This window comes from Hermetia illucens, chromosome 6, assembly GCF_905115235.1.
Source record: "Hermetia illucens chromosome 6, iHerIll2.2.curated.20191125, whole genome shotgun sequence".
Taxonomy (NCBI): domain Eukaryota; kingdom Metazoa; phylum Arthropoda; class Insecta; order Diptera; family Stratiomyidae; genus Hermetia; species Hermetia illucens.
The window spans coordinates 80,636,810-80,651,561 of record NC_051854.1 but is presented as its reverse complement, the minus strand read 5'-3'; the positions used below and the strand labels follow the sequence as shown (position 1 = coordinate 80,651,561).

Below are 14,752 nucleotides of genomic sequence, written 5' to 3'. Positions count from 1 at the left end.
GTCGAAGCTTTTGGGACCAGCCCATCGAGTTTCTGGCAGAGCGCTGATATCAATGCGCCTTTTGAGTTCTTCCGTCCTTCCAGTTAGCTTGCCAACATTTAGCGTGCAGACACGTATTTGTTTTGTTCCTTTTGTTCAGACTAACTTGCTTACGTTCTGACGCCGTCCATACAAGAACCCTTGCCCATTTCTCGACAGGAACAGGGCCCGTTCGGCCGCGTCGACTGAGGTGAACGCCCTAGCATTTCTCCGAGGTTTGTGACTCAATCCGACCATCTTGTTTGTAACGACATTGTATGCATTTTCTTGGTCAGCCTGCCGCGGGACCTGTCACCAAGAGAGATCAGGTACGATTTAGCATAGTGGAATAACTCCAACTATACTATATTTACCTCTTTCCCTGATCTCAGCATTTTATTTTTGTTTTACTGAGGATAGTACAGAGTATGTTGCCTCAGACCCTCCTCGTTTACTTGTGCTTGGGATCAGCATACTATTTTAACGGAACTTTTATTATTGATTTCTCCAATGACACGATTTGCATAAACGATGTTGAGTAAATTAGCAAAGAAATCCAATCACTCCAACCTCTACCACTCATCTTACAAGGTAATCTCACGGAAAGGGATATCAAATTCGACAAAGAATACTTGCATAAACTCCATTTGGACAATGTTAAAAAATTGAAATACTTCTCATTTCACAACATCGCAATCGACGCAATAATCGTCATCCTTATAGCAACCCTTGTTTTGCTACTCCTTTACCTTTTCTGTAAAACTTCAAAGCACTCCATCCTATACTTACCCAAATCATGTAAGGCTACCGTTCCCACAATCTCTAAAGCAATCAGTGGGACACTGATTTTTAAGGTGGGATGAGTTAACACCTTCCTATCACTGCCCCAATAAACACATTCCTCAAGTCTGCACTCCCCAATTCCCAGAGTTATATTTCCTTACTTAACCACAGGACACTCACCCAATCAAATTCCATACCTTAAAGAACAAATCCAAGTAAATTCTCCAAGCGCTCATTTCCGCGAATTGAATAACGTCTAGGGCATTAACTTTACGCCAATTTCAAAATTTGTCATTTCATTTATTAAAGAACTAGCTATTTTTCTGCACAGCTGTGCATTTCCGCTGCAAGGTAACTTTAGATTTTACCTATTGAATTATAGTTAGTTGCATTCAACAGCCAAAAAATAAAATTTGATTTAAAACCATTGTTCTTTCATTTAAGATACCATAACTTTTATGCTTCTAATAGTTTTTTTTGATAAACATTTACTAAACAGAGAAAATGTGATATCACTTTGCAACTGTATGAAAGCTGGAGAGCGGTGACTATGCTGTCTTTAAGTCCAAGATGCGCGGATACGAAAGAGGCGAGAATATTTCGTGGGTTTATAACCACGCCTGCCCGCTTTCTATATGAAAATGAGGAGTGCAGTACATGTCTAACCTAAATGCAGCTCCGATCAGTCAAAAAACAACCTTTTCTTGCTGGTTCAGGAGCTAAGTAGCATTATGCCGCCTAAGCCCAGAGATTTATATACGAAAAAGTTATTTACAGCCCAGCTGACTTTATCCTCTATCGCTCTGATAATTACTAGTTTTTCCGGAATGTCCCTCCTACGCAGAGACATATTAACACTGTCGAAAGTGTTTTCGAAATAGATGAAGAGCTGAAGCGGAGATCTAAACTCTGCGCGTTGTTCCAAAAATGAAGCCTGGTCTTTATCGATCAGGCCACCGAAGGGCTCTTTGACAAGTTCTAAACTCTTATCTTTGCGACGACGCAATCTTAACGGTCATCCTCTAATCCATTTCCTGAGAGAGATATCAGACCTTTTGAACTATAAGTAACAACCACATTCAGATTATTTAAAAAATATATCTTAAGAAAAATAATAATTTGCCACGAAACAATTATATTAAAAATCTTTATACAAAATCTTCTTCTGGAATATCATCAACAAGATCGACTTCTTCATATGCGTTCCGGGTACTGATAATTTCTATATCAGAACAAGATTTAAAAGTTTCCTGTGGTCCACACCCAAGAGCTCCTGTGCCATTATCGCATATACCCCAGTTATTTCCTGCAAATAATATACTAGTAACCACTTTCTTAAAGTAAACTCATGATGGTCCTCTTACCAGCGACATATGTCCATCTTAGGACACAATGATTACATGAAACTCCTGCTGGAAGTTCTACCGTGGTCTCGTAGTAAGCCGATGCATAGCTGGTTATTGGATATTTACTTGCGCCATTCCCCAGCGATAGTGGTTGAAAGCAGCTTTCACTTTCACTACCAGCAGCATCAAGATTGCAAATCTCAAAAAAGAAATAGCCCAGATGGCTGGCGGTCAGTTGAGCGCCAACTGATATAGTGCTTCCTGCCTGGTATGTGCTAACAATAACACCGCTTCCAAATTTTCCACCTAATTCATTAGGTCGGGGCGTAGAGCTACTATAATCATCCCCACATATTCCACATTTGCCGCCATTCACCTCCCATTGTTTCTAGAATATAAAATTATATGTATCATAGTATGATTCACACGTATTTTCATTCAAAATTGTATTATATTTACACTCATTCTAAGCTTCAAATAGTAGCAGCTAAATTCAAATTAGCTGTAAAGGTTTTCGAAGCATCCCTTTCTTACTTTAGGGTCTCTACCTTCTACCTTCGTGGTTTCAACAAATCGATTTTTTTCGCATGTTTTGGAAGTCACGGACGTGTTGGGGATCATTTTGAGGGACGAGAAACGCATCAACCGATCCTAGCGTAGGGTTAGTGATGCTGCAAAAAGGACCCGGATTCAACAGAGAGAGGAAAATGCGGCCAACCGAGCACATTTTCTTAATGAGGAAGAAGAACCCTACGGCCCTGGCATTCCAGATTGCATCTGAGTTTCTGCAATCATTTTTTTATTATTTTTATTTAATGACACAGAAAGTAAATTCCTAGTTACATATTGTTCTCAGAGGAGGGAGAGTAGCGAGTAAGTGGCTTAACTTACGCTCAAAACTTACGAAAGAGACAGAGGCACTGGACCCAAGCTGATAGACGTTATAGGACTTACATAGTCTCGGGATTGGGGTATTAAAGTAGATATTGGGTTCTGCAAAGGACACTTCAAAAATGTCCGCACTACGTGTATTAGGAAAGGCAAAACGAAAAATAATTTCGAAGTTGGCAAAGCAGTCCACCAGGTAATTACAGAGTTTAAAAAGGGTACATATATCAAGGAACATGCGGCGTTTTTATCCACATGGGGCAGATTCTTGTTAAAAAAAGAGGGTCTGGGTGAATTTTCGTTGTGAAACTTGAATAGCGTGACAGTCACGGTTGCAGAAGAGGGACAAGACTATATAGCGACATTCAAGGATGTGACAAGGGAGTTGAAAAGCGTCAAGGAGGGCTGGATTGAGGTAAAGTCGGAGCAGGAAAGTAGGATAAAACCAGACATTTCGGAAGTTCGATTGATGATGTCAACGAAGTAGGAATTTAAACAAAGTTTGTCATCGAATATTTCACCCTGGTGTTGAAAGAAGGATAGTAATGAAAGGTGTTGTCCACTAACAGAATCAGAAAAGGATGTTGGGGAAGGTTGAAGCGAATAGTACATCCAATGGCATTTGCTGACAATTAATGTCAACTTGCTAAACTTGCCATCAACGTACCAGAGCATTAAGATTGGACTGCAAGAGAGCACAGTCCACTGGAAACGAAACAGAGGCAAATAATTTAAAGTCGTCTGCGTAAAGCAAATACTGACAGGTGAGGATGGAAGGGAGGTCATTGATAAAAAACAGGAAATGTAGGGGGTCAAGTATGGAGCCTTGAGGAACAACAGATGAAGGAGAGAAGGAATGGGATAAGCATCTATGAAAACAAACTCTGCAGGAGCGGTTGAGAGGTAGGAAGAAAGCCAAGGAATGATTGAGGGAAGAAGTTGAGTAGAGAGAGTTTGGAGTTGCGGCGGCTTTGGAGAAATCAGTATAAATAACATGTATTGCATGCAACGAAGTTGATAAAGACCAGAAGGTTTTATACCATACTTTATCGTTAAAAGCTCCCCATACATGCGAAAGGAGGGAGCAATTTTTTTTTTAACAGAATGTGGCCATGTGGTGTGTCAAATGGAAGGGCTCAATTAGTGCTCCTCGAGTTTAATATCGGGTAAAACATAGGGGAGTGATGGCTCAAAATATGACTCTAAAAAGTGTAACAAGTTTCGTTCTCAGAACCCATCCAGCAGGAAAATCTGAAAAAATCAGTGTTGCATATGAACGAAATAAACTTAATAAAATTAATAATAAAGTTAATAATAAAGCTGAAGCCGGTCCCAACCCCGGTTGCGAAAGGAGGAGGGATGGATAGCTTCAGTCTGAATGGCTGTACGCCACCGCAGCGTCTCAGGGGGTAGGTGAGGAAAGTGCAGGAACTTTGCAGTCTTGCAGATTACTCACTAAGGAAGCTATCTACACACCTGGCAACTAGGGATAAAATGCACCACCAAAAATGAGAAGAAGGAGAAATTTAAGGTCCGGTACGGATAACCGGCGGGAGTCGTCTGACTTGGTGACTGAGTCGGGCTCTCGTAATGGACAGCACGGCGTCGAAACTGCTAGTCGTGGGGCGGTTCGACGTCTAGGTGCCACGACGACCTGGAGCACAGCTCCGCCTGCTGCAGCTGTTTCGCCACAATCTGTGGCGACCACTTCAGCAGGTTCGCGTAGGAAGCGGATGAAATGGACTGAAGAAATGAACCTCTTCATCATCCGCTCCTACTACGAAATAACGGCGGGGGCGGGTACAACATCTTACCGCCCCTTGTTGCACCAGAGATTCGTCGAGCGTTTCCCGCAATTCGCGCACGTGACTGTGCAGCGAGTCGCAGACCAGTACCGCTTCATTACTCGCAGCGACACAATCCCGGCCACCATCAGGGAACGTGTTCGACTTGAAGTCATCGGGGAAACTGGTGACCGAGAGTCGATGGGGGCAGAGGCGGCGGCATCAACACCACCACGCCGCACTGCAGGCAACAGGTTCAGTACTTGCCGAAGCACTCTTCTCCACCGTCCAGCTGAGGTTTCCGCTGAGGTTCGGGACGAATTCCAAAGAGTGTGTATAGAATTCTCGGATATGGATTCTTTGTATAGACCAGGTATTCCCAGGCTCTATGCATCTCTAGCAACTCCGGGAATTCTATCTCAAATCAATGATGAGATTGCATCTCGACTGTGTGCTGATATGTCGCTGCTGCAACTACAATCACTTGTGTATTGTGGTGCAGTTGCGGCTATCAGATTGCACGGCCAGAAGATTCGCTTTCGCGTTATTGGTTTGAGTGACAAAAGAGATCCACCATGGAAAATTCGTCTGGAACGTCGGCGGGACTCACTAAGGCAGGACATTGCTAGACTGATTCAGATCAGCACTGGCAATGCCAGCCGACGGGTGAGAAATAAAGTGCAGAGGGTTTACCGGAACTATGCCATCCCCTGTGAGACACCCGTAGTTGAAATTCTGGACACACTAAAACAGAAACTTTCTGTCATATGCAGTCGGTTACGACGGTATGGCGAAAGTTATTCCAGACGTGTCCAGAATGCAACATACGTGATGAACCAGCAGAGCTTTTTCAGATCTCTCAACGAATCCCAACAGAGCGCCCAGACAATACAGCTCTCGGTGACGGAAGCGAAAGAGTATTGGGGTGGACTTTAGGGGTTACCTGCCCAGCATGCTGAGCATGCTGAGTGGATCACCGCCGAAGGCACCCGCCATGCCAATACACCCGGCATGAATTTCGCGGATGTTACCGAAGAGGAAGTTCGACGAGCCATAAATATCTCGAAGAACTGGAGGGGCCCAGGTCTGGATCGGGTGCAGAATTTCTGGTATAAGAAATTTACCAGCGTACACAATCGGTTGGCACGCAGTATAAATGAGGTCATGAGTCGGCCGGAGGAATTTCCACCTTTCCTCACTGCAGGGATTACCTACCTTATCCCTAAGAAGGACACGGTGCAGGACCCCGCAGACACAAGACCGATCACTTGCTTACCAACCCTCTACAAATTCATCACGTCCATTATTAGTAGAAGGATCAATGCGCACCTCGAGACCAACAACATTCTGTCCGAGGAGCAGAAGGGCTGCCGAGTTGGGTCAAGGGGTTGCAAAGAGCAACTCATTATCGACTCGGTAGTTATAGGACAAGCAACTAGAGGTCAAAGAAACCTCTTCAGTTGCTATATCGATTATGCCAAGGCTTTTGATAGCGTTCCGCATACCTGGCTAATCGACATCCTACATCTGTATCGCATTGATCCGAAACTAATAAAGTTTTTGGCGACAGTCATGGAAGGGTGGCATACCACCTTATCGGTGCGTACATCTGAGGGTGCTAATACCTCAGAGCCCATCGGTATACGGAGGGGCATCTTCCAGGGGGATTCATTGAGTCCTCTTTGGTTTTGTATGGCACTGAACCCCCTTTCATGGCTACTGAATGATGCTAGAGGGCATGGTTTTGCAATAAAATATGGCCTACGTACTAAGTGCGAACTGACACACTTGATGTACCTAGAAGACATCAAGCTGTATGCTGGTACTGACAACCATCTTAGAAGTCTGTTACGAATAATAGACATGTTCAGCCGTGATATTCGGATGGAGTTTGGATTAGACAAATGTCGAATCCAAGCCAACCCCAAAGGTCATCACGAGCCGCATGCCGGACATAGCATTGGTGACCTCCACATCGAAGCTATGACCGAGACAGACTTCTTCAAGTACCTAGGAAGTCTGCAATGAACCCATACTCGAGTTAGTGATCTGAAGGATGCTCTGCTGTTCGAATTCCTGCGACGTGTAAAGTTGGTGCTGAAATCGCATATTTCGGGGAAGAATAAAATAAGCGTGTTGAATGTATTCGCTACCCCTTCATTGGCTTATGCATTCGGAATATTGCCGTGAATGAAGACCGATCTGGAAAACGTCCAGCGGCGGATACGGACAACTATGTGTAAATTCGGAATGCATTATCCAAAGTCTGCCGTGGAGCGAATGAACTTGCCTCGTGACATCGGAGGTAGGGGCGTGGTTGACGTGGCGGCACAACATATCGCCAAGTCGACTCGCTGCGCGCTTATTTTTACAGTAAAGAGCAGGCGAGCCCCTTGCATGCGGCTGTCTGTAAGGCAGACTGTGGACTGACTCCACTTAACTTGAAGGATCGATCTTTTAATCCTCTGAGTGGGGTGAAGTCGGACCAGGAGCGGATCGAGGAATGGAAGTCGAAGGCAATGCACGGTAAACACGTGAATTGTCTTTGGCAGCCATTTGTCGATTTGCATCTGTCGAACAGATGGCTGTGTGCTGGGCAGCTCTTTGCTGAGACGGAGGGGTTCATGTGTGCCATTCAGGATTGCGTGGTCGCCACCCGAGCTTATAAAAAGCTCATCATGAAAGAACGGGTGAAGAACGACCAGTGCAGAATGTGTGGTTCGGCGTTAGAGACGTTGGACCATCTCATTTCTGGCTGTACTGTTATGGCACCGGTGCAATACATCACCAGGCATAATGCTGTATGTAAGGTTATCCATCAAAACCTTGCATACAAGCATGGGCTGATCACGGGGACATGTCCGGTTTACCGATATGAGCCGCAAGCAGTACTTGATAGTTCTGCTTACAGCATGTATTGGGACCGGCAAGTTCTGACTGATTGCCATACCGCACACAACAAGCCTGACGTACTGTTAGTTGACAAGACGGGTCGCTCCGCGTATATTATCGATGTTGCTATCCCCCATAATAGCAACATTGAACGGAAATACGTGGAGAAGAAGGTGAACTATGAGCCATTGGCTCGGGAAATCAAAGAAATTTGGCGTCTCGAGCGGGTGGTTGTAGTTCCCATAATATTGTCAGCTACAGGTATTGTACCTAAATCCCTCACGGCTTCCCTTGATGTCCTGGGACTTTCGCACAGTCTGGTTCAAACCATGCAGAAGTACACCATTCTGCATACGTACTCGATGTCGGAGTTCTCGACGGATTCTCCCATTGACCTACCACCGGCCACCACCAACAGTGCCCCTTTAGTTTTTAAGTAGGTAGCCGAGCCTAAATGCTTGGCACTTAGTGCTAGTATTAGGTAAAATCCGGCATCTGCCGAGATTGTGATAACTCGGAAATAAGTTAAAGTTAGTTAATAATAGTATATTCGCATATTCATATATTCGCATATTTTAGAAATTTTGCGCGACACCGTCTTTAAGTTCATGCTAGAAGTACAAAATTGGCTATGGTATAAGAGATAGCATAAAGCATAACTCCGGGAAGTTTGAAGGAAATCCAACTATTATTAACAAATTTATAGAAGGTGAAACTTTTACATTTTATTTGAATTTCATGCATTCTAAAACTAGTATGAGGTCATCATAATATATCAATTCCTCAATACCACAACAAAGTGAACTCACGTGAATGGGAGGTCCCAGGGAAACATTTTGTTTTAGTTTGTTAATCATTTATATATCAATATCAATTACTCAATCTCTACTCAATTCAGCTTACAAAAACTGTTCCGGTCGAAACGTCTCGCCATAGGGTCGAAGCTTTTACTGTGCAAGACAATGATCTTGCCAGTCCTCATGTATTCCTCGGAGACTTGGGTTTTTAGCAAGAAGAATTGCGTACTATTGGCCGCGGTCGAGAGAAGAATCCTCCGAAGAATTTTTGGCCCCCTACATGAGGATGGACGATTCCGTAGCCTACATACCGTCGAAATCTATGAACGATACCACGCGGGTCGGTGGGCGGGTCACTTAATCCGTATGGATGAGGATGACCCAGCCCGGAAAGTATATGAGGGCAATATCTATGGTAGGAAACGAAGACGAGGCAGACCCTGCCTGAGATGGAGCGATGGTCAAGACGCCGGACAACTTTTAGGGATATTTAATTGGTAGACCTCGATGCAAAACCGGAATGTCTGGAGTTCGGCAGGCCTAGACCGGATACCGGTTGTTGCGCCGTTGATGTATGTATTTATATGTACATATATGTTAATGAAGCTTTGGAGTTGTGCCTAATTCATATAGATATATTTATACATTGAACAAGCGGTATTCAATATATGTACTTTATGTGTACATATGTATACTTTCATGCACGAAGTAAATCGGAAATATGTGTATGCTCAATTAATATACAAGCATATATTGCATAAGTGTTTATATCTGAGTGGTTAGAGCACGAGACTGTGGTACCGAAGGTCGTGGCTAGTTTTTAACTTTCTAGATGGTCGGTAATCTAAAGTGAAATTTTAGCAATAGTTCTTCTCGCCCTATATCCATCCAGCTGGAATCCCAAAAGGATCTGTTCTTTTCGTAACCTTCTTCACAGCGGATATTCCCGACCTCGCTCCTTACCACAATCCCATCAAGATCCTAAAATATGTCGATAATTTAAAACTCTATAAAGCACATAGTCTGCGGGGGAAGTTTACCGATACTTTACCAAGTGGGAACTACAACTCAATCCTCAAAAGTGCCAAACGACGGTCTTCCGGGGAAAATGTCTAGGCGCCACCATCATCTCCAACTTATCCAATATCCCTCACGTTAACACGTTTACGCTAAGCCGTATAAGGACTCTCAAATCGCTATATCACTATACGTTGAGTTTAAGGGAGGTATCCCGGTAAAAGAGGATATTGAATGGGTAAAGTATGGCAGCTTTTAATAGCTACTAGTAAAAAAGTCTATCAAAGTGTGTATGGTTCTTATACTCTTGAATAAGCCAGCGTTCTTACTTGCAGCTCACTGCTCTAGATAGTGTTTTCTGCTGTCGACGCTGAGAAGGGTTTCTGGCACATTTGGACATCTTTCGGACGTAGCCAAGCCAAAGAAAATGCCTCCTGCATTCTGCATAAGAAAGGTCCTAAAATGTGTGTTAACCTTGGTCAACGATATGCTAATTTATGACATGGCGAAACCATAAAAATACTAAACTCCGAACACAGACGAACTTTCTATTACCATATACAAATGGTTGCCATTTAGCCATTAATAGGGGATGGCGTGTCAACTACGGTTATGCCCCATTGTAAACGGTCTGCTGAAGTACGTTCAAAATGCCTCCAGAGCTTCTTGAGTAGTTTGCACTCCTCCGCCACTATTCTGCGCCATGTATTTCTGAAGCGACTAACTCGTTGGCCATCTTGGGAAAGTGAATTCCGTTGCATCACGCAGCTAACATTGGAGTTTTCGTCTTTCGTTAATGTAAACCTATCCACTACCAGTTTTCCTTTTCATCAATACGTTTACGAGTAAGTGACCTATGCACCGACGAAGTTTTTAGTTCGAAATTGTATTATATCTCAGTACCGGGATGACATAATGCAAGCAAATGGTGGTGAAGGCTTAAAACTTTCGCATCACAGTGGAGGTCAACCTCGATGTGGTAACACAGAAAGAATATTAGTGCAAAACCTCCTCAACTTGATGTGCAAAAGCGGATCTAGTATTGTTAATATGTGGTGAAACGATGCATTCGAGAGACACAAATTTATCAATATCTTCGACGTTTTGGTCCTTAAACGAGCCAGGAAGTGTGGGATAACCAGAGAGAAATCTGTTTGCCTTCTACTCCAAATCCAAATCAATTCGGTCAAGTTCCATGAAACGTGAGGGAGCAAGAATATGTTAGCAGAATAATCAAATCGTTTATAATCAGAATAATCAAATAGTTTATTCGAAATCAGAGATCTGAACTCCGAACATTGTTCCGACACGATCCGCTAGTTGTTTATGTAGTTTATGCAGAAGGATCCATAGCGGAAACCGGCTTACTCCCTCTCGATTAAGTCTCCGAAATCTTTGATATTTTCCAGAATTATTTTAGCGATTATCTTCGTGACGGTAAGAAGCATGTAGATACCTCTTCAGTTGTATCACTCAAGACGGGTTCCTTTTCTCGAAATCATGAAGAAACTGCAGGAGCCGGATTAAATAGTTCTGTGGGTACATCGTCAGGCTCAACGGCCTTATTCCGGTTGAGTTCATTGATAACAGAGATGATTTCACATCTACTCCCTGAAAAGTCGACCGTTAATGTCACTAACCGAACTGTCGAAAAACTTACGATCACCTCCTTTCTAGAGTTCTTTCTGAATTCATTGTTATCTACCAAAACTTGTGATTCCCTAGTGCAATAACAGATTTCCTTTTGCCACAACGCACACTACGCTGAATATTCCTGGGTTTTGCGAAGTATTAGAGCTTGAGGAGATCATGCTCGCCACCGCCACAGTGCCACAAAAAGGAGAGGAGTGAATACTCCAGAATCGTACCATCTAACCTCACTTAACCCCAAAATGTCTAGCTTATGTAATGTAATACTGGAACTCTCACTCTTCTTCTTTGGCCTTTGTCCCGTTCAGAAGAGGGATCGGCTCGTCTTGATCCGTTGGGCAATTTTACTCGATGATATGCCTGATCTGGATGGAGTTGAGGGACTGTCAACTCATCTAGCATATCAAGCTATCCTTGTTTCGGCCGGACTTTTAGTCGATTCCCATCGATTTCGATCATCAGTCCAATCTTAGCAAGTGAGTCCTCATCAGCCCGAATTACATATCTATACTGCCAATCTAGCAATTTTTCCACGATTACTTCATGACGTGTTATGCCACGCGCCGTTTATTGTCTTTGATAGTCGGCCATCACTTAGAGCCGTGGATAATGATAAGCCGACACTAGGGTACATTTTGGATTTGACAGTTTTAATGGATTCTTAATCCCAACCTCATAGCGAATATTATTGAGAAGATCCCAAATACTCCCTGAAACGCTTAGTTATCACATTCAGATTATGATGACCCGTGCCTCCTCCTTTCTTAAATGGGTTTGGGATTATTTTCGGTGGAGTTAAAACCCGCTAATATAGAAGACAGTAATGCACGGTAAAAAGTTGAATCTTCCTTTGTCAGGTCTGCTGGAACCTTTTCCCGTAACTGCAAATCAATTATCAGTAGATGAATTCATATGATGGAGAACAAAACAAAGAACAACATTATACATTAAGAAAGATCAGACTTGAATGTTCCGTGATAAAGCAAGGCTAGTGGGTAGGGTATCCTTGGAAAATACGAGGCGGAATAGTTAATAACCAAATGTTGTATATTTGGCGTAAAATAGGTGCGATTCTCCGATCTTGGCTTAATGAATGAAGCTTTATGGTCGAATCAATGTTATTCTTGTCTTGCTCCTCCACATTTTGATATTTTGCATAGTATGCGCTGAGTCGACAATTCTTTCATGGCATAGAATGTTGATGTACTATTAATACAGTAATTCCTCCAAGCGGAAAAGCAATCAAAGTCGAAGTAACTATGATTTTCCAAATAACTTTACCGCTTGATACTTAGGAAGTTATCAACAACGCGAATATGGGTTGCACTAAAGAACAGCTATGTTATCCTCGTCGAAGTAACAATGACGAAGTTATTCACGATTCAACCATTATTCTAAATCAATAAGGTAAAATACTCGTAACTCACGTAATATCCTCCACAATATAACGCGTTGTCATCGTAGTTTACCGGAGCTGAACCATCGTATCTCCATCGAGATGATCGTCCTACCGGTTCAAGGAGCATTCCATGCCCTTCCACTGAAACCAAAGCCAAACTACCAACAATGACAAACAGGAAAACCTGCGCGGCACACTTTTTAAGAGTCATTCTAATGATTCCTCCAACGTTCTTGAAGTTCGTTATAACACTATCGAGTCGGGATTGGTGATGAGCCAATTTATAAGGGGATTCATTCCCATTCATCGTTCCTTATCTAAGTTAGTTTTGAAGATAATTTTACGACACCGCCAATTCGTCAACGCTTACCCCATATCTCTATTTATCCAAAATATGGTACCATATGTCATCTTAACAATTTTCAGTGATATTTCTACCAAAAGCAGAGTTACTTCCAAAAACTGAAAAAATAAATTGGGTCTGAGTAAATAAGTGAGATGGAATCGAGTCTGACTTTATTGTCGTAGTGTCGCTTGATACTCCAATTATTGTAGATAATGAAGGAAATTCGGACCAAGCTGCTCCGCATGGGACCCTCTGATAAATATTTTTGCGCGTCACCTAATTTATCTTCTTGGAAAAATTAAATGAATTTTATGCGAATCGTAAATTCATACATACATATGATGAGTAAGACCGCATTTGAAAAATTGAAGGGTAGGTCCATTGGTACATATGAATCAACCGTGTATAGGCTCATTATTTGCGTTCTACAATGGGTCAATATTGGTCAGGGAAACCACAAGTGCAATACCGACTTGTAATATTTAGTCCCTCTATATAGCAACAAAAGAAATGGTTATCGCGGAAAGTAGAAAATTATTACAACATAGTACTTGCCAAAAATAGATGACAATACTTTTTCAATCCAAACACTTTATTATTCATGAATATGGCGGTAATATAATAACAAAATTTTCCAAATTTTATGGCCGTTGTAAAGGGTAAATAAAAGCCTCCAACTTCTTAGCGAGGTTCTTTACTTCATAAACAGGAAGTAGGTACTATATTAACAGCAAAACTTCATGAAGAAACGATAAACTTTAGGACATATCATAATAAAGACAATCTAATATGCCTCTGATAAAATTTTGTACAATATGCTACGTATATGGCGGCCTGTGCTTGCTCTGATTATGCTTGAGGTTAAGGTTGCATAATTCGGCAAGTCCTCACACGACCTCCTCGCGGTGGCCGCTGGAAACTGTCTTCGGACGGGCTAAGAGTATGTGTGGCTGGGCCAAGTATGGGCTCATCCAACTGACGAGGATCTGCTTGTCTGATGGTCATGTGTTAGAGGCAAGCGGATCTAGTGGAGGGAGAGGGGAAGCAACAGCCCGGGGAACGAACTCCCTGCACTGGAACAGGACCCCAAGCCAAAGTGGGTCAGCATACACCGAGGGCTGCGTCGCCAATGGGGAGTTCGGTCTTTATTGCGCGTACTGTGAATACCTTGGGCACCTTCAGTTTCAAATAAGACCCTTACATTGGTGGCTAGTTAGGATGGACATTCTCCCCGGACTACCCGTGGAACCAAAACATAGGCTCATATCAACAAGTCGGAATACCAGAAGCTGGTCACTTCAGATATAAAGATTTTGCGTTCATTTAATGTAAGGAACTCTCTGTGCACGTTTTTCTTTTCGCAATTTCAAAATATTCCTTCATATAGTTCCAAACTTTTAAATATACAGGTATGTACATATTGAAGACATAAATATTAAATGGCGTCCACATATTTGCCAAGCCAAGCGTGTAGACAGGGTGGTTGGTTGCTAGCGCTTGCTGGCGATCTGGCGCGTCCATACACTTGCCAAGTCTCAGCCCAGTCGTAACGCAAACGTGTGGACAGGCTGTTTGGCTTGATATGTGTATGTTCGCTAGTGCTTGCCGCTGGTTCGATGAAGTCTCGGTTTTTTGGCAAAAATCAAAGGGTGTGTGAGAGATGAATGAGCGGCGTCAAATGCAGTGTGTGAACGAACCTTGCCGACTTGGAGCGAACTTCGTCGACGTGGAATTTTCATTGTAAATTGCAGTTGCAAGCGAATTTCTGAGAGTTTGAAGTTCTCAGCAGCAAAACAATGCATCAGAAATATTTTTACTGTGCGGGCTTAAGA

At 42.8% G+C, this 14,752-nt stretch overlaps 1 protein-coding gene across 1 annotated transcript; it reads right to left on the bottom strand.

Annotated features, from left to right (window-relative positions):
* Nucleotides 1–1,924: 1,924 nt before the first annotated feature.
* On the bottom strand, nt 1,925–12,896 carry LOC119660520. The gene is made up of 3 exons (XM_038069141.1): nt 12,603–12,896; nt 2,166–2,535; nt 1,925–2,107 (listed from the first exon to the last, which is right to left on the bottom strand). Exons 1-3 carry the CDS (start codon nt 12,879–12,881, stop codon nt 1,950–1,952), a joined length of 807 nt encoding a protein of 268 aa, XP_037925069.1. The 5' UTR covers nt 12,882–12,896; the 3' UTR covers nt 1,925–1,949.
* Between the last annotated feature and the right edge of the window lie 1,856 nt (nt 12,897–14,752).